Genomic DNA, 21,076 nt, shown 5'->3' with positions numbered 1-21,076 from the left:
GCCATGATGTGCCAAGTTTATACATCTAAAACTGATTGCCATGATGTACCAATTTTATGCATCTAGAGCGGATTGCTATAGTGTGCCAATTGTATGCATCTAAAGCTGACATAATGTTCCAATTGTATGCCTGTAAAGCTGATTGCTATGGTGTGCCAATTGTATGCCTGTAAAGCGGATTGCCACGGTGTGCCAATTGTATGCCTGTAAAGCTGATTGCCACAGTGTGCCAATTGTATGCATCTAAAGCGGATTGCTATAGTGTGCCAATTGTATGCCAAGTGGTTTGCCATGGTGTGCCAGTTTTATGCCTCTAAAAGTAATTGTCATGTTGTGCCAATTGTGTGCCTCTAATGCTGATTGCTATGGTGTGCCAATTGTATGCCTCTAAAGCTGATTGCCATGGTGTTCACTTTGTAAAATATGCATTAAAAGCAAGTGGGTCTCGAAAAATTACCGTTTTGAAAAGTGGGTCTCGACCCATACAAGTTTGGGAAGCCCTGGTATAGATGAATGCAGCTTCCAAGACAATTCTCCCCAGCAAGTAGAATATTCCCCAAACATGAGCCTAGACTTCATGAAGGGTGTAACAGGAATGATCTTTATTGAAAACACACTGGCTTTTATGAGAAATCCTCCTCCAAGAGGACCTCCCACAGCAAACAAATACATTGACCAATCATTATACAGTTTTGCAGTAATACACGCCTTCCCTCTGCCTGGGAGATATTGAGATAAGTTAAGGAATAAATCAATTATCTCGAGGCAGAGGGCACACAATTTCCCCAAAAGTTAGAACACCCCTTTCCCCACGAATTACATATCCCCTGATAGCCCCGATCTGGGGGACAAACATATCCAAATTTGTTTCAGGGGGATCGGTTCAGGGGTTCTTAAAAAGTGTGGAAGTCATGTTTTACCGACCACACACGAGGCTCCTGCCCAAAACAGTTCCACGAATTCAGCGGGTGCGGTCGGTCAATTAAGAAAAAGGTAAAAAACTACCAAAATACCGAATAGATCCTCCTGGCTCATAGGAGCGATTGCCCCCCATGTCTGTACGAACATAACTACCGAATGCCGCTCTTCTGGCTGTTCGGTAAGTAAGAGAAGCCGGCGTTGGGTAGTTTCAGCGGTGGTTCGTGAGGTCGAGTGTCCGATTTTAGTTCCAGACACTCGACGACCAAGTCCTGCTGACTCCCCTCGTGCGAACAAGATGGCCGCCGTTTTCTTTTCCACGTGGCGTTCGTCTATACGAACACCGGCCATCCAGGGAGCACTTTTTTCACCCTTTAGTTGCTTGTCATCTTCCAGATTACAGAAAGCCTTTTACACTGTTCTGTACTGAACAATCGGGTTATGCTACATCTGTCCTTATACAGGACTATGGTGGTAAACAAAAACCAATAGCATACTACTCCACCAGATTGGACCCTGTTGCCAGGGGTGCCCCCTCATGTGTTAGGGCAGTGGCGGCTGTTACTGCCCTCCTGGACAAAGCCACTGATATTGTCTTAGCCCAGTGACCATATACACACCGCATGACATCAATTTCATACTGTCACGAGTTCAACCAAAACACATACATACTGCAAGGCATCTCAGAATGCAATGTGTCTTGCTTATGCTACCTAATGTTACACTGAAAAGGTGTTAAATCCATCTACATGGCTTCCCTTGGATTTAAAAGAGAGGTGTGGAGATAGTGGGAATGGTACTTGTACTTCTGATCTTTTTGTAAATTCACTTCACCAGATGAGTTAGCTGAAGTCCAGGTACCCCATGATTGTTCAGCACTAATTGCACAAGAGACAGAAGGTTTTTCACATGTAATTGATTCTCCATTATCTAATGCAGATTGAGTTTTTTTAGATGGTTCCAGATATGCTGATGAGAAGGGTAATTTCGACACCGGATATGCTGTAGTCTCTGCACATGAGGTAATAAAAGCTGAACCACTCCCTCATCATTGATAGACTATATTCAACTGCCTAAGGTAGGAATGTATGAATATGTGTTGATGTGCATTGATCTCTTTTCAGGTTGGCCTGAGGCCTACCCAGTGTCGAAAGCCACAACGAAGGTCACAGCAAGTAAGCTTCTGAAGGAACTGGTATGTAGATATGGAGTGCCTGAAGTGATTAAAAAGTGACAGAGGTAGCCATTGCACTGGGGAAATAATGCAAGAAATTATGAAAGCCTTAGCGATCAGCAAGGCCTTCCACACCCCTTCCATACCCATTATCACCCCCAGAGTACTGGGAAAGTAGAAAGGGCAAATGGCACCTTAAAGAACAAGATTGCAAAAGCCATGCAAGACACAGCCCTGGACTGAATGCCTTCCCCTAGCACTCTTTTCTATGAGATTCACCCCCAGTTCCAGACATGGCCTATCCCCTTTTGAGATCCTGTTTTATTAACATGTGATTCAACTTTTTTTTTTTACTCATTCCAAGGAGTACACAGTGATACATTAGTTCTGAAAGCATTCAGCTGTGTGTCCTCCAGCTAACCTATTAGTGTATAGGTAACATTATTTTGTTACTGTAGCATGTTTTTACATGCCTCCTCCCCCTCAAACAGGGCTGGACTGCCCCACCGGGATACCGGGAAATTTCCCGGTGGGCCGCGGCACCTGGTGCTGGGCTGACAGCCCTAATCATCACTAATGAGGCTCCTGTAATCCTGGCTGGCCATGTGCAAGCTGGTAGCAGGGGGCGCCAGGCGGCCGACACAGCTCGCACATGGCCTGCCTGGATTTAAAAAAAAAAAACACCCCAAAAAACAATATTGCGTAGAGACGAAGCTTAGCGTGCAACAGGGCGGGGTTTAGCGTACGATGGGGCGGCACTTGCTGTGCGGCAGGGGCAGGGCGGGGCTAAATGACCCAGGTAACTGCAGCATGGGAAGCAGGAAGGAGTCCCTGCTTCCCCAACAACCAGTCTCCAGGAGGTCCAAGCAATGGGGAGGTAAGAAGCAGGTCAGTGTGTGTGTGTGTGTGTGACTGTCTGCCTGTGAGTATGTGGCTGTCTGCCTGTGTGTGTGGCTATCTGCGTGTTTGTGAGTGGGTGTGTGAGGCTGTGTGTGACTGTCTGCCTGTGTGTGTGACTGTGTGTGTGACTGTCTGCCTGTGTGTGTGACTGTGTGTGACTGTCTGCCTGTGTGTGTGTGTGGCTGTCTGCCTGTGTGTGTGTGTGTGTGTGTGTGGCTGTCTGCCTGTGTGTGTGTGAGTGTGTGGCTGTCTGCCTGTGAGTATGTGGCTGTCTGCCTGTGAGTATGTGGCTGTCTGCCTGTGAGTATGTGGCTGTCTGCCTGTGAGTATGTGGCTGTCTACGTGTTTGTGAGTGGGTGTGTGAGCCTGTGTGTGACTGTCTGCCTGTGTGTGTGTGTGGCTGTCTGCCTGTGTGTGTGTGTGTGTGTGTGGCTGTCTGCCTGTGTGTGTGTGTGTGGCTGTCTGCCTGCGAGTGTGTGACTGTCTGCCTGCGAGTGTGTGACTGTCTGCCTGCGAGTGTGTGACTGTCTGCCTGCGAGTGTGTGACTGTCTGTCTGTGTGAGTGCATGTCTGTCTGCGAGTGTGTGAGTGTCTGCCTGTGTGAGTGTGACTGTCTACCTAGTTGAGTGTGTGACTGTCTGAGTGTGTGACTGTCTGCCTGAGTGTGTGACTGTCTGCTTGAGTGTGTGACTGTCTGCTTGAGTGTGTGGCTGTTTGCGAGTGTATGACTGTGTGAGTGTGTGACTGTCTGCCTGTGTGTGTGTGTCTGCCTGAGAGTGTGTGACTGTCTGCGAGTGTGTGAGTGTGTGACTGTCTGCCTGTGTGTGTGTGTGTGGCTGTCTGCCTGTGTGAGTGTGTGACTGTCTGCCTGTGTGAGTGTGTGACTGTCTGCCTGTGTGAGTGTGTGACTGTCTGCCTGTGTGTGTGTGTGTGTGTGACTGTCTGCCTGTGTGTGTGTGTGTGTGTGTGTGTGTGTGTGTGTGACTGTCTGCCTGTGTGTGTGTGTGTGTGTATGTGTGTGTGTGACTGTCTGCCTGTGTGAGTGTGTGACTGTCTGCCTGTGTGAGTGTGTGACTGTCTGCCTGTGTGTGTGTGTGTGTGTGTGTGTGTGTGTGTGACTGTCTGCCTGTGTGTGTGTGTGTGTGTGTCTGCCTCTGTATGTTTGTGTGGATGTCTGCCTCTGTGTGTGTGTGGATGTCTGCCTCTGTGTGTGCATCTGCTAGTGAGTGAGTGAGTGTGTACATATGCTAGTGAGTGAGCTTCTGTGTGTGTGTGTGTGTGTGTGTGTGTGTGCGTGCGTGCGTGCGTGCATCTGCTAGTGAGGAGCTTCAGTGTGTGCGCGCCTGCTAGTGAGTGAGCTTGCATGTGTGTCAGTGAGCTTGTCTGCAGTGATCATATGTGTGTGTGTTAGTGAGCTTCTCTGTAGGGAGCATGGGTGTGTGTGAACCTGTTTGTGGTGAGAATGTGTGTGCAGTGAGCTTGTCTGTAGTAAGCATGTGTGTGATCGTGAGCTTGTCTGTAGTGACCATATGTGTGTCAGTGAGCATGTGTGTGTAAGTGAGCTCTTCTATAGGAAGCATGTGTGTGTCAATTGGCTTGTCTGTAGGGAGAGTGTGTGCACATCAGTGAGTTTGTCTGTAGTAAGCTTGTGTGTGTACCAGTAACCTTGACTGTGTGTGTCATTGAGATTGTCTGTTAATGAGCCTATTTGTGTGTATCAATAAGATTGTCTGTGTCTGCATGTGAGTATGCTTTACTGTATAATTTAATTACCCTAAAAGGACTAATATTTTGAATAAGAAAAATAAATATACCAATATATATATATATATAACAAACAATATATATACAAACAAACAAAACTGTACTAATAATTATAGTAACTTTGAGCCACACAAAAAAACGCACCAACCTCTGGTAAATCAATATATATTTTAATTGAAGAAGCTGATTGAAGTATAATGCTTGCAGGGTAAAGTGCACAACTATAGTATTTGTTAAACATATTTATTTTATCTGGACTAAAAAAATAAATCTAGAACTATGAACTTCTAAAGATATGCCAATCTAACACTATTCCATTGGGCTAACAAACCAGTGGTTAATCCTTGGTGACCATGCACAGTATCCAAGTTCTGCACACATGTCAGGACTTCTATTAATGATGATCTGAAAAAAACAAAAACTATTTTTAGTTTTACATTTAGAAAAAAAAAACACTTAAAAATCAAAATGTACCATTGCCTTATAAAAAAAATTAAAAAAATTAAAGATGGAAAAATTAAACAATACATACATTGTGCTAACTTTTGCTATTTTAACATCCTGGACTTTCCAAGCTAAGGGCGGAGACCTCTTTCCCAGCAGCCTCTGAACTGTGACGGACAGGCAGTTTTACTTATCACATGCAACCTAAGGTATCCCTGTGCAGCAAGAGATAGGGGAAGTGTGACCATGCAGGTCTGAAAGGAAAATTACCCGAGGAGAGGAGACATTTTGTTTTGCTGGTGAGAAATGGCATCCTCTGCCCAGATTTGATGGCACATATTTTTGCATTTCACTTATTCAAATATTAAGAGTGCATTTGGAACTGTCTTTGTATTAAATATTAAATCGAGGCCTATATTTGCTATTTGTACCTGACATCACGACATTACAATGTAACATATTGCTTTGCAGAAAAAAATTCTAATTTGAACCAACACAACTTTCACGAATGTTTTAGTCTCATTAATATGCTGTCTATTTTTACATATTAAAATCCTTATTTTGGGGGGGGGGGGGGGGAGAAAATATAACCATCACGTCAACATAGAAACTTCAGCTAGTTTAACATCAATAAAGTTGGAGAAGTAAACATTTAAAAAAAAAAAAAAAATAGAATTCACTGCACTCATGCTAATCTCCAAGTAATGAACAGGGGTGATCGATGTAGCTGCTTATTTATTGTGGAAACATTATGAAAATACACCAGGCTTTTATAATATTTAAATATGGCTACAAACAAAAAAGTTAGATGTTAACTAGATAGGGAACCCATTGCCAATTTCTCAAATTAATTCCTACAGGTTTATAATAAACATATAAGATTTAGATTAAGTAAAAGGGGACGAGTAAAAAAAAAAATGCAAATAAGTAACTATAGGAGAGGATAGGTTTAAAAGGCACTAAATTCTAGTTTATGGAATAGAAAATGCACATTCATGATATGTTATTAGCATAAGATAATGACTCCAAACAAAGTAAAATTATAAGTTAAAATGATGACAACCAAAGTATTTTAGGCCTTAGCGTACATTATGTGGATAAGAAAATAAAATTAATGTTTAAAGATTTGGTTAATATCTCATTCTAAATTGAGTCCATTTGGTGCTTGGGTGTGTAAGGCGATAATCCAATACATTTATCTTTTTAGTAAATCACCCACCTACAGGTCGTAATCTACAGCTCTCAATTCCCATAAAGGAAATACATGACAAGTCACCTCCTATACATGGCGTCTCCAGAAATCGTTACTAAAAAAAGAAATGTATTGAATTTTCACCTTACAATCCAAGCACCAAATGGTCTCAGTTTAGAATGGGATATTAACCAAATCTTTAGATTTTACTTTCATTTAATTATCAACTTAGCTTGTGCTTAACTTCTTCCCCAGGCCTGGAATCCTTTAAGAGATTCCTCTCTACGTGTCTCAGAACAGAATGCACCTATCATGATTGATTATATATTTCTTAATTGTCCTATATTGAATTTTGTATATATATTGCGTATTAATATGGCTTTTGTATTTTATTGTACCATATGGTAATGATGCAATTTTTTTGTGGACCCAGGACATACTAAACAAAAGAAATCTCAATGTATCCTTCCTGGTAAAATATTTTATAAATAAATAAATAAATAAATAAATGTCTAGCATACTTTTGAATGTCATTATTTTAAGTCATACTTTAACTTTGTTTAGATTTATTTTATTTATCTTATATGTTTATTATGTGTATATGTTTATTATATTCATGGAGGAATTAATTGGAAAAATTGTTAAAGGTTTTAAGTTGACGTCTAAATCCACTTTATTTATAGCCATCTTTCAATATTATAAAAGCTTTTGCTAATATTACAATCATATAATAATCAAATCTAAAGAATAGTTAAATATCTTTTTTTAGTTCTTATATCTTTTTTTGCAACAGTATCTTTATTTCATTAGATACCGATATAGGTTTCTAAACAGTCACCATTAGACTTTAAAATTAGGAGACTGAATAGCAGCGCATAGAAAATAATGCCAAGATTAAGTGCATAGACGGCATTAGTATCAATAAGAAAGTGCCTTGTAAGTTTAACTACTTGTCTCTTTTGAGATTCAGTCTTACTTTGCTACCTCTAGCTTATTTGGTATTAGGAAGGGTTATTTTTTTGTTACTATAGATAATACCTCATGATTTAAGAGGTTAGGGCAGAAAGCAATTAAGTCACTTAGAGATCAGCAGACAAAAAATTCTCCTCCTATCCATTTCTCGAAATCTTTTTTACATCACATAGAGTGTATTAGTTTTTATTGCTGAAGAAGCGTCTCCAGTTCGACGCGAAACGCATACTTTTCTGTTTTGTAGTGTCCCGCCTTTTTGTTTTTACGGTATTTGGATTTGGTTTCCTTGTAAATTGCTTTTTTGTATGTTTTGCCTGGTGTAGTTTCATATTTTTTCCCATGATAAATAAACAATTACAAGGATCACCCCTGTTTATCATGAAGGCAAAATATTCCTTATTTTTTACTTCTCTGGACTGCCGTTGAAACATGGTTTATATGCACTGAAGTATCCATATATTCACACATGCATTTATATTGTAAGTACTCTTTTTATTTTTATTTTTTTGTTTTGTTTTTCCCTGCAACATACATTGGGGAAGCTGCACTTTAGTAATTTTGTATTGTTTCGAATCCATAAAGTTAGAATGGTTTCTCCTTGTAGTTCCTTTGTCAAATACTGTAACACAAGACTAAATAAAAGGGCTATAAGGCATCAGTGTTTTGATGTGTTTTATTTTTATTGAGATACCAAACTTACCGTTTCCTTTTTTTTTACATTTTCCAAGGATTAAAATCCATTTTTTCTAGTTTGTCACATTTCACAAAGTCGTTCGGGTCGTTTGCCAGGAAGACATTTTCTGGGACTTCTCCAATATTACTGTTTTCACATGTGATATGTGACATAGTAACATGTTTTATTGATTCCATTTGTTCTTTTGTAAATACGCCAGGGTTTTCAAAGTAATATCTGTGCAAAAAAGTAATATTTATATTTAGTGTTTAACATTTTTATATGTGTATGACTTTAAGCAGTACAGGAAAAAATTGCATTTTGTCTGTTCAAGTGAATCCACTGTTCCTCTATTTCTCATTGTGGTCCTGACTGGGAGTGGGAGCTCAGGATCCAGGCTCCAGTGGAGCTTTAAGGTGGCAGGTTCCCAATGCTCGAGTGGTGCCTGCCACAGTATAGGCTTTTGGTGTGCTGAGCTTGGGACAGGCAAGGTCTGATGGCACCGGATGTTTGAAGCTTCAACCATTGGGTGCCTGCTTTAATAACATGCTTGCACACACAGGAGGGAGATTGAGGTTGCGGAGACAAGCTACTGTGACAGGTACCCAGTGCTGGAATGGTGCCTGTCACCATGTGGTATATTATTTTGGGGTGCTAGAACATGGGAATTGGTGCAGGAAAAGTCTGGAGGCCTACCTTTAATCTCATTAACGTATATTCCAGATTGTTGAAGCAGTACTTGCTTTAAGATCTACAGACTGCCTGGAGAGTGGGGAGACACAAAGTGATAGTAGCAGGCACCTAAGGTTTAAGCAGTGTTCGCATCCATTGTTGGGGCCCAAAACAGAGCGAGGTGCATCCAGGAGCCTATTTCACAAGGCATTAGTAGCGTTCGGAAGGGACGGAAACATTACACAGTGGGTGAAATATAACAGCAAGCCATGATACCTCATGAAATCTTACTCAAAACTGCATCAGGAGATGTGTCACCTCTACCCCTAGTGCTAAAAGCCTATGATAGCAATAAAGACAGGCCTGTATGTTAGGGTGGCATATTTGCCATCCAAAAGGATGCATTGGGAGCAACAGGTAGCTGCCAGATTCTCATTGGATTGAATCTGATTTTTAGACAAGCTGACAAAAATCTGTTTATGCTTCAACCCCTCCCCCCACCTCTCCATAGCAATAATGGAGCTGAATAATGAGAATGGAGGGGAGGGAAACTGCCGAACTAACAATTAAAAGGACATAACATATGTAATCAAACAGACACATCTTAAAGGTGTATGTTTACACAAAAAAAAAAGTTACAAAGCCCAACAGAAAAAAAAAAATCATGATTTTTTTTTTTTTTTTTATGTATTTATTTTTATTGCAATAAAAACTGGTGGCCTGGTGCCTCTATGAACGAACCTATACTGATCAAACTTAAATACAATTAACCCTTTCAATACCAAAACTGAGTATAACATTTTTATGTTCATGTCCTTTGCAGTTTCACTGTCATTTCACTGTCAACAATACATTGGTATCCCAGAGACTGATAAAGATTACTAAAGCAGTTTAAAAATACCTTTTATTTTAGGAATATATGTTATAACTGTATTTACTGTGAGTGGGAATAATGCTCAAATAAAGACATTTTTACATTATGTTGCCATTTTCAGTTAGCTGTACAGCTTCTAAAATTTCAGATCATGTGTGAAATATTGCAAGATGAAGGGCAGTGCATACTGTCTAAACCATTTAATTTCCTAAATATTTTATAAAGGGTGAGTAATAGGTTACAAAAATACAATTCTGTAAATTTATATAATTTAAATTTTTAAGGTTATCTTCAAAGCAATCTATACACAAAATGGTTGTGTTCTGAAATCTTTATATGCTAGCTATGCATTCCTTGCTTTAAACAAATGTTATGTTATGTAAAAAGTGCTTTATAGTGAAGCGGTTAAGAAAAAGGTTAGACATGTGACAAAAACTATTTTTATATTGGTAAAGTACATGTCACATTTATAACAGAAGTTGACCTCTAAAAGTTGCATAGATATGTGCCTATGCACAAAATCACAGTTTAATACATTGTATGCTCTGAAGCTCTCTCCTGCTAAGGCTAATCACATGGTAAAGTACTTGTGCTCTGTTTGAGCTTTTTACTGGCAAGATGTGACTGCACGGTATTAATTTACACAGATTGTGTTTTTGCTCTTTATTTGCAAGTGTCTAATCTATGAGTGGTCCGTATATGAGCAAGCAAATGGTATCCCCAGTCAGTTGGTAAAAAAAAAAAAAAAAGAACAAGATTGGAAAAGTTCTGCTTTCATAAGCTATTTACCAACAAGGCTGGAAACGAATTTGTAATTTAAAAAAATAATATATATTTTATGTTTCAAACTTTATATCTGAACTAGTCCATCCCTTACCTGTCTGCATCACGAAGGTCTCTGAACTGATGACCAAGTATACAGGCAAGCAGTTCGCCACATCTGCCACCAGGTACCAAAGGTTCAGAAATTGCACCAATCCAAAAATTAATATTTTTAGTTGTCCCATAGAGTTTCATAAGTTCATTTGCCAATTCTTTATTTTGCAGCACCAAACTCAGCTCATTCACATCTCTCGGAGCAGGCAAATTACAAAACCTCCTCCAATCAAAGTATCCTGAGGGACAAAAATATTAAGACATGACTATATACCGGTATATATATATATATATAATGTATTTTATAAATAAGATATCAAGAGGGATATTCACAAAACTGTGTGTTGCAGTGACTTTACACACACACACACACACATACATATATATATATATATATATATATAAAACTGTCCAGACTCTGGCACTCAACCTCCAATATTTACAATGCGACTTTACCCGGGTGCTTCCCAGCAAAATATAGACGAGAAAGGAGACAGGAGCACTCACTTGGATTTTCAAAAAAATTGTATTTCAATCAATCACCTCTACATCAACGTTTCGACCCCTGAAGGGTCGAAACGTTGATGTAGAGGTGATTGATTGAAATACAATTTTTTTGAAAATCCAAGTGAGTGCTCCTGTCTCCTTTCTCGTCTATATATATATATATATATATATATATATATATATATATATATATATATAGTTTTAACCCCTTGTGTAACATGTCATGATTCCCTTTTATTCCAGAAGTTTGGTCCTTAAGGGGTTAAACAAAAATAATCACTTATATAATAATTTTTTTAACATCAGGTAAAATGTAAGGAGGGACAGAAAAAAAATGTATTACGGTACATCATCACAAAGTTACTTACCTGTTGGCATTAAAGTGACAATTAAAAATAGAAATTAATGTTTAGTATTTATACCCCCATCTTTTAGTCCCTCTTGGGAAAAAAAAATATATATAAAATACAGAATCCAGCGCACTCGCTTATTAACTAAACAGAGATTTCAAATCTTAGAGATTGTAATAGTTTTATTTAAAAACACCTCACCTAGGCAAAAAATGATGAGGGTTTAGTTACATTATATGATCATACATTGCATAAGCCTGCCAACTACTACTATTAGGATAGGACCTGCCGAATATGGGGTACTTTGACGTAGTTGGCAGGCTTATGCAATGTATGATCATATAATGTAACTAAACCCCCATCATTTTTTTTTTTTTTTTAAATTCTTTATTTTTCTCGTGCATAAGAATAACAAGCATAGACAATGTGCCACAATAGCACGCATTCAGGTTATATCAGCGGATCATAGCGGCATTGAGTGTGCTGCACAATTTTTGTTTTTACAGAAAAGTGAAAACCTAAAACATCTGTCAAACGGACATTCAACCCAGTCTGCAATAGGTGTTAGCTGGTATTTTAAACTCTTTAAGTGTTTGTGCGTGGAGTGGAAGCATTGGCAAACAGCGTCATTGGTAGGCAGGGCCGGACTGGGAAAAAAATTCGGCCCGGGCATTTTTCAATCACAGTGGCCCCCTGAGAAGGGGGCAGGGCCAGAGAGGTTGTGTTTTGTCATCACTAAGGACAAGCACACCCCCTTTCAAAGTGAGCATGCGCAGAGCCCTGCTGAAGAGCTCTAGCATGAGAAAAAGGCCCTGTATTTGGTCTGCGCAGCGCAAGCAAATTTAATAACATGCTTGCGCTGTGTTTGCTTTTCACTTGTCTCTGGTGTCTCAATAAGTGGGATACCAGAGAACAAAAGGGCCAGGAAAGCGTATCATGCTAGGGGCTGTAGAGAGTGTGTGTATAGGGGGCATAGTGTGTATTGAGGAGGTAGCGAGTGTGTGCATGCCGGCTGTAGTGTGTGTAAGGGTTGTAGAGAGTGTGTGTTTAGAGAATGTAGCATGTATTTGTTAACAAGGAATGTAGTGTGTGCATAGGGGATCCAGAGCTTGTATGTCAGGAATGTAGTGTGTGTAGGTGGTGCAGTGTGTGTGTGTGTAGGAGATCTAGTGTGTAAAGGACCCAGAGTGTGTATAGGAGATTGTGTGTGTGTGTAGAGGATTTAGAGTGTATATAGGGATGTGTGTATGTGTGTGTAGATTAGATGATCCAGAGTTGGGTAAGGGATATAGTGTGTGTGTGTGTGTGTGTGTATATATATATATATATATATATTTATATATATATATATATATACACACACACTATATACATCCAAATATATATATGTATATGTATATGTGATGGTCACCGTGCGTTAGGTGTGCTGTGTGCAGCATGTGTGTGTAAGGGTCACAGTGTTGGGTGTGTTGTGTGCAGAATGTGTGTGTGAGGGGTGCATCGTGTTGGGTGTGCTGTGTGCAGCATGTGTGTGTGTGAAGGGTGCAGTGTGTTGGGTGTGCTGTGTGCAGCATGTGTGTGTGAGGGGTGCATCGTGTTGGATGTGCTGTGTGAAGCATGTGTGTGTTGTGAGTGAGGGGTGCAGCATGTGTGTAAGGGTGTTGTTACCATCACATTCTATGTGTTTAATTATCTTTGTTAATTCACTGAGGGTTATTTTATATGATATATATATATGTGTGTGTGTGTCTGAGGGTGCTGTGTGTTTGAGCGTGCTGTGTGTGCGTGAGGGCACTGTGTGGGTAAGTGTGCTGTGTGAGGGTGCTGTGTGTTTGTCTAAAGATGCTGTGTTTGTGAGTGTGCTGTCTGTTTGAGCGTGCTGTGTGTTTGAGCATGCTGTGTGTGCGTGAGGGTGCTGTGTGGGTAAGTGTGCTGTGTGGGTAAGCGTGCTGTTAGTGTGAGTGTGCTGTTAGTGTGAGTGTGCTGTGTTTGTCTGAGGGTGATGTGTGTGTCTGAGGGTGCTGTTAGTGTGCTGTGTATGTGTCTAACGGTGCTGTGTGTCTAATGTTCTGTGTGTCTAATGGTGCTGTGTGTCTGAGGGTTGCTGTGTGGGTGAGTGTGCTGTGTGTGTGTGTGTCTGAGGGTGCTGTGTGTGTGTGAATATGTCTGGAGGGGGGGGGCGGGGCCTGACTGCAGAAGGGAGCAGACGCATGTCGCCGATGCTCCCGCAAATCAACTTGCCTAAAGCCGATTTTTGATTACCGGAGGCAGTAAACTGGACCCCCGGTGCTCCCAAGCGTTAAGGGACATCGGGACCAACATGTCGACACCACACAAGCGGCTCCAAGTTCCGGACCCGACCCATACAGGTTTGCGGCCTACAAGCATGGTAGCGGTGGGGGGGACGGCCGCTCCCCCACTGCCGACTCACACAGCGAGGCACAGCTGGAAACCCCGTTCCCCCCCCTATGGACCGGCGGGGGTTATCCCGGTCCCCACCGAAGCGATGCACAGGGTTACACGGAAGGCATCTGCCAAGCCGGGCTTGGGCCCCGGACGTTCCGGGCCTAGCAACACTGCAGCCCCATGCCTCATGGCTCCTGTACCCGCACAAGCCACGAACCTGGATTTAATCTTTCAGCAATTTCTAGAAAAACTGGACAGACTCTTTACATCTCCCAACGTAGGTACAGCGAGTGGGAAGGGGAATCAGGGGCGGAACGGGCCTCCTATGGGCACCACTTACCCTTCAGCAGTACAGCCAAGCACCGACAGCCATCCCGGGCCAGGGGTCACCAAGAGGTTAACTCCTCGGCATCGGCCACATCGCCGGAAGCCTAACCGCCGCTGGCGGCGACGAAACACCGAGGCTCCCCGACGCGCCCTCACAGGGAAGAACTCGACCTCTCATGGCACCCGAGTTCGTGGACCCAGGATGCAGACCCCACACGGAGCCTGGGGCCAAGGGGAGACCCGAACGCCCTCACACCCCCCCCGCACTCAACGAACACAGCCCCTCGTCGGAAGCAGACATGAACGGAGGTCTTCGCCAGGATCTGTCGGAGAGGACAACTCAACAAGGCAGCAACCCGACCTCGATGTCCGGCCTATCTATTCAGCACTCAGAGCTGGCATAGGCTGAGCAAACCGAACTGTCTAGGACTTAAGCATACCCGGTGCCCGACTACCAGCTTGGAACACAATAGGACTGGCGATGCTCTGAATGCCACTGCTAACATGCATACTTTACTGATGTCAGACAGTTCCGTTTAGACTTTGTTTTATGTTGGACGTTTAAAATGTTGAGATAGGACATGCAACATTTCCGTTTAGACTTTGCTTTATGTTGGACGTTTACAATGTTGAGATAGGACATGCAACAAACACTGTGGTTTATAGATTCCGTGTACACATCCTGAAATGGTTCTCAGCTAGCATGTACTGATGTTACCGTCTCTAACACGTTTATTGTTTTCAGCTGGAGTAAGTTTAAATATGTGAAGCGTCCCTTAATGTGACTACCCCCTTCGCCTGGCCAGCCAGCTCATGTTCCAGATAGGAAAGTCGTATGCTCAGTACAGTGTAAAACACTTAGACTCCTGTACATTAATGATCGTATTGAGCCTGTATGACCTACCTCTTACTAACATAGGATCACTAGCCTGTTATGCTCTAAGTCTTACTAAACAATCTATGGTTCAGCCTGTCTCTTTAAATCTTTGAATGGGATAAAACGCAACTGTTTCAACTGTCATGGCATTACATGCGTAGCTGAACTAGCACTGTTAAGCAACAAGTACCTTTATTATTATTTGATTTTTATTTTACTAACCAAGCGTGTATTAATCTGTTTACATGACGTTTCTAAAAACAAAAAAATATGGCAGTCTCTCTTAGAGGTGTATTGTTCACTATCTTGTTATCGTCAACTCGTGCTCCCTCACAATGCCTCCTCTTTCTTTTCTGTACCCCATATCGCATATGCCATAATAAAAGAAATATTTACAAAAATATGTCTGGAGGGATTGTGTGTGTGTGTGGTGGGGGGCAAGGTGTAAAAGTATTATTATAATTTAAAAAAATGTGGGATAAAATTCGATTTTTAAAAATAGGGGATAAATAAAAAAAATATTAAAAATAATAAACTTCATATCCCCCCCCCCTCCCTTCTTACTTTTAGCTTGGGAGGGGGGGAGCCGTGCGTCCATGGAGGAGTGCCTGGTGGTGCTTTCCCATGCTACAATCCCTGGTGGTCCTAGTGGTGAGTGAACTCTACCCTGCAGTTCCTGGGGTAGAGTTCACTCTCGCGAGATCTGAGCGTTGCCGCGGTTACCGCGGCAACGCTCAGACCTCGCGAGAGGACCCGGCAGAGCTGCTGGCTAGAGCTCCGCCGGTCCTCTCCTCCCTCCCTCCCTCCCCAGGCCGGCATAGCTATGTCACAGTGCCTGTGGGCCGGTGAGGGAGATCTTTGATCTCCCCACCGGCCCCCCATGGAGGCACTATGCAGGGCCGGCACACTGATAGTGCTGGCCCTGCAGGGGCTGGCAGGGGAGATTCTGTGATCTCCCCTGCCGGCCTCGGCCCCACAGCCATCGCGGCCCACCGGGCATTTGCCCGGTATGCCCGATGGCCAGTCCGGACCTGTTGGTAGGTCTCTAATTGCGGGTGTAAGGGCAAGTCAGTGTGACCTGTAGTTTTACAGCACAGTGTATGTGATGGGGGTGTGCTCATGGGCCAAAGTTGGCTTGAATCCAGTGTTTTTTTTAAAAAAAGACCAGCGGTCATCCGGCGTGTGTTGGAGTTCCCCTCTGGGTGGTGGTGGTGGTGGGGGGGGTTTAGTTGGGGTTCTGGTTGTGTGTTGTGGGTCTATGGAGGTAGCCTGTGGGTAAGAGTATATGCCTTGCCTATGGAAGTGAAAGGAGGGCTACTTAAGAGGTTCTCGGCAGGGTCCGCAGCCGTGGGGGTTAAACGGTATTTAACTATATAATGTGTGTTAGGACTGTAGAGGGTGGTGTCTCGTCCCTGTTCAGGCCTGGACCTTAATCAGAGCGTGGTGCCTAAGTTGCCAGCGTTGCGTGGCCAGTGTCAATGTATGGGGGGGTCATGAGTGTACCTGTAGGTCCACGGGGTGGGGGGGTGCGGTCATCGGTCTCAGTACTTCGTTGAAAAAAAACAAAAAAACAAAGGCAAGTGAAAAACATAAAGTAATATACAGAAGAATAATTATCGCATTTAAACATTAGTGAACGGAGTGGTCTCCAGTCCTAGTAGGCTGGTATCAGCCGGTCTCTGCCGAGTGTCCATGGCCATTCAGGTGGTTACTGCTACATAGGCATCTGGCCTTGTCTCCCGAGGCACAAAAGGAAGCACTGTGTCCGGAATCCACGCGTGGGGCGCCGGGGCCGTGCTAAGCGGTTTAACCGGTTTCAAAGCGTCCTGAGACAGTCCTAAGGTCGGCAACAGGCCTCTCGCTTCCTGCATGTCCCGGATAGGGTGTATTTCGGTGCCATGCTGGACTTCTAATGTGTGCTGCAATCTCCAGCGATACAGGATGCCTCTGGCACGAAGCAGGGTTGTGAAAGTCTGCAACGACCTTCTCCAGGCCATGGTGTATCCCGATAAGTCCGTGAAGAACGAGAGCTGCATTCCTTCGAAGGTGTAAGGTGAGTGATTCCGGACAGCTCCCATAACTGCTGATCTGTCTTTGCTACACCTAAATTTCACCAGGAGGTCTCTTGGTGCTGAGCTCGGCGCTTTTGTCGACTTTTGCAGGCGGAACATCCCCTCTAGGCCCACTTGCTTTGCCTGACTGGGAGGCAGTAGTGCTGCAAGGAGTCGCCTCAGCAGGTGTGGTGTCTCATCTTCCAGAGTCTCCTCCGACACCCCTCTTATCTTGAGGTTTAGGCTGCGCCTCTGGTCCTCTGCCACCGCCATCTTCTGTTCTGTTTTGGCTTGTTGTGCCTGCAGGTCCAATACCGCTTTCTGAAGTTGGGATGTTTGTTGAGCATTTTTGTGGGCATTGCCTTCTATGACTTCCATGCGGTTCGTTAGGCCTCGGACCTCTTGTCGGATTTGGGCCATATCTGCCTGGAGGTTCCGTCTGAGTTCCGCAAGGAGCTCTCTCATGATAGTCGTTGTTACCGGAGTAGAGTCCGGTGGAGAGGTGGAGGGCATGGTGGGTTGCGGCTCCATTGTATTCCCCTCTGGCAGTCCCATGCAGTAATCCTCCGATATTTCAGTATCTGCGTCTGAGCAGTCGGCCATCTTGGGCCCTGCTCCACTCCGGGCCTGGCGCCACAAGTCTCCGATATTCATGCCCATATGTGGTTTGTCGGATTTTTGTTTTTTAGTTTTCTTACCCATGGCTCGTGGGTCAGGGCTTGTGGTGATTTGCCAGCGAATTAGGGCTTTTCAGACCCGATTTTGCGGCTATAAAGGCTTTAGTCGGCTCGGAGCTGCTGTAGCATGCGTCCGCTCGGTTCAGTGGCTTGGCTCCGCCCCCTCACCCCCATCATTTTTTGCCTAGGTGAGGTGTTTTTAAATAAAACTATTACAATCTCTAAGATTTGAAATCTCTGTTTAGTTAATAAGCGAGTGCGCTGGATTCTGTATTTTGTATATTTTGGCCCCAGCAGCACCCTCTAATGTATGCATGTTCAGGTGAGTGCAGCCCTCTTGGTTTCATTATATATATATATATACACAACGTGAAAAGTGTATATACAGTGATATTGACAAAAAAAAAAATATATATATAGATAATTAAGTAAAATAGGTTCATCTGCTAATCTGCAATATATGCAGTAATCACACAATGTATCTGAAGGCCACTATTAGAGTAAAATAACTTATCAGCAGCTTCTTTATAACAAAGTATCTATAGCCAGCAACATAGAGTAAGAAGTGTGAACAATCAGAAGTACAATGTATCCTGTTGGGATAATAAATACCAATGAAACCCTTGGTAGAGCAACGTGCATATAGTTGCACATATAAATATTGCCTAGTGAGGATAACCCCTAGCGGATAAATTCACATTACATCCTATGGTTGGGGGAGCTCCAAAATCAATCGTGCCCAAAGGTAGTAAAGGAGTCTTTGAAGAGGTGAGCGGCAGTGTTCAACCAAACTAATAATAAAAGTCAGGATACTAGCCGTCAGAAGAATCATAACGCTCCATTAGTTTCCCAATGCTAAGCACAGATGAGGGTACCTTGCTGTAAGGGCGATGGGTAAGGGCGATGGGTAGTATGGTTGGTCCGCCCGGACACCAATAGAGGAAAGAGTGAGTCTCTATGATACTACACCATAAACACCTAAAGTATCCCCGCAAGGATTATGCTGGCCACCTAGATGCAGTCAGGCACTTCCACCAGGTGCCACGAGTAGTCTAAAGATTGTGATTACGTCCTTCTTTGAGGTAGTAAACCATTCACTGAAAAATGTCTGGGGTATGATTTATCCCAAATGGCATGACTTGGAATTGCAAAAGCCTCAATGGAGTGATAAAGGTTTTTTTTCATACATATGTCCTGCACAGAAACATAGTTGCTATTGACTAATCAGTTTTGTTGTCTGTTTTGGAATATAGTATGCTATTTTTTTACTCCAAAATTGAGGGGGGTGGGGGAGGGGGGGTTGGCACCGCATGTAGATTACTGGTGGGAGGGAGGTGCACAGAGCTCCCCCCTCCTGCCAGTCTCATAGACTGCAGAGAATGATATTCTTTATCCTCTACCCTGTCTGACAGGAATCTGCTTGCTGGGTGCAGTAGACAGCTTACGGTCAGACCAGGTAGACTGGGGAAAATGCAGCTGGCAATTTAATTATTCTGCTGTAGTAATATGGAGCTAATAGGTAGCTGACATGATTAACAGAAGCAACAAGCATTACAGATTGAAACTGAATCAAGTCAGTCCTCAGAGTCACAGCCTTAGTCCTGCAGTTTGAAGCGTCACAAATTTTTAACTAACCACAGCATGAGTGTCTCAGGTTTCCGCTGTAGAGTGACTGAGCACTTTGAAGAAGATGGTAGATATGTGCAGTAGGAGTCAGAAATACACCCATCCCCTTGTTACCCCTGGGTTTCCTTTATATATTAATTACATATTTGAGTAAATGCCCTTACTTAATAAGCACTCATACAGTCACTAGGGATATTGGGGGACTGAAAAATCTATTATACACTTACAGTGAAGGAAAAAAAGTATTTGATCCCCTACTGATTTTGAACATTTGTACATTGACAAAGAAATTATCAGTCTATAATTTTAATGATAGGTGTATTTAAACAGTGAGAGACAGAACAAAGAAAATCCAGAAAAACGCATGTCAAAAAAATATATAAATTGATTTGCATGTCAATGAGTGAAAGAAGTATTTGATCGCCTATCAATCAGCAAGATTTCTGGCTCCCATGTGTCTTTTATACAGGTAACGAGCAGAGATTAGGAGCACTCTCTAAAAGACATCTGTCCACAGAAGCAATCAATCAAATCATATTCCAAACTCTCCACCATGGCTATGACCAAAGAGCTTTCCAAGGATGTCAGGGACAAGATTATAGATCTACACAAGGCTGGAATGGGCTACAAGACTATCGCCAAGCAGCTTGGTGAGAAGGTGACAACAGTTGGTGTGATTATTCGCAAATGGAAGAAACACAAAATAACTGTCAGTCTCCCTCGGTATCAACCCAGGACAACACGGGAGGATCTTGTTAATGATCTCAAGGCAAATTTGGTAACACACCATGAACGGTTCCGAAGGAAAGTCCCAAGATCATCGGGAGGATATCTCAGAGTCTAAGACCCAGTTAATCTAAAAACTTACTTTATTAACTACGAAAAATACACTGAAATAAAAAACAAATAGGTGCTGATCACTTTAAAGAGAAGAGCAAAACACGTGAATTTCCTAGAGGGGAGCTGAACAGCTCAAAAATTGCCTTATCAATGTGTGAGAGGAAACAGTAAAGCAGAATGGAACCTTTAAGAAGGATAAACCAGCTTGTAACCAGTCCTATCTACATATGGGATAGAGTATCCTTGATCATACTATTTTTACTTTGTGTTTAGTTAGGGTTACCCCCTATTTGGATATCCAGAAGACCCACACACACACAAACACACAGTCTCCTAATCCAAGGGTTTTGTTTTTTTTGTTTGTTTCCAACACACCATGAAGGACTGAAATCCTGCAGCACCTGCAAGACCCCCCTGCTCAACAGGGCACATGTACAGGCCTGTCTGAAGTTTGCCAATGAACATCTGAATAATTTAGTGGAGAACTGGGTGAAAGTGCTGTGGTCAGATGAGACTAAAATTGGGCTCTTTCACCATGTTTGGAGGAGGAGGAATGCTGCCTATGACCCCAAGAACACCATCCCCCACCTTTAAACATGGAGGTGGAAACATTATGCTTTGGGGCTGTTTTTCTGCTAAGGGGACAGGACAACTGCACCGCATCAAAGAGACAATGGACGGGGCCATGTACCATCAAATCTTGGGTGAGAACCTCCTTTTCCACAGCCTGGGCATTGAAAATGGACCATGGATGGGTATTCCAGCATAACCATGACCAAAAACACACAGCCAAGGCAACAAAGGAGTGGCTCCAGAAGAAGCACATAAGGTCCTGGAGTGGCCTAGCCAGTCTCCAGACCTTGATCTCATAGAGAATCTGTGGAGGGAGCTGAAGGTTCAAGTTGTCAAACCTCAAAACCTTAATGACTTGGAGAAGATCTGCAAAGAGGAGTGGG

The 21,076-nt window shown here is 42.8% G+C and overlaps 1 protein-coding gene across 1 annotated transcript in view; it reads right to left on the bottom strand.

The window, feature by feature from the left end:
- Positions 1-8,078: 8,078 nt before the first annotated feature.
- The window catches only part of LOC134586685 (myeloperoxidase-like), a 35,785-nt gene continuing 22,787 nt past the window's right edge, over positions 8,079-21,076 (bottom strand). The window contains exons 10-11 of the mRNA XM_063442465.1: positions 10,461-10,698; positions 8,079-8,274 (exon numbers count right to left, since the gene is read on the bottom strand). Of these exons, the coding sequence (XP_063298535.1) occupies positions 8,079-8,274; positions 10,461-10,698 (434 nt within the window). The remainder of the gene's footprint in view (positions 8,275-10,460; positions 10,699-21,076) is intronic.

This window comes from Pelobates fuscus, chromosome 1 (assembly GCF_036172605.1).
Source record: "Pelobates fuscus isolate aPelFus1 chromosome 1, aPelFus1.pri, whole genome shotgun sequence".
Classification (NCBI taxonomy): Eukaryota; Metazoa; Chordata; class Amphibia; order Anura; family Pelobatidae; genus Pelobates; species Pelobates fuscus.
This window is presented reverse-complemented; position numbering and strand designations above follow the sequence as displayed.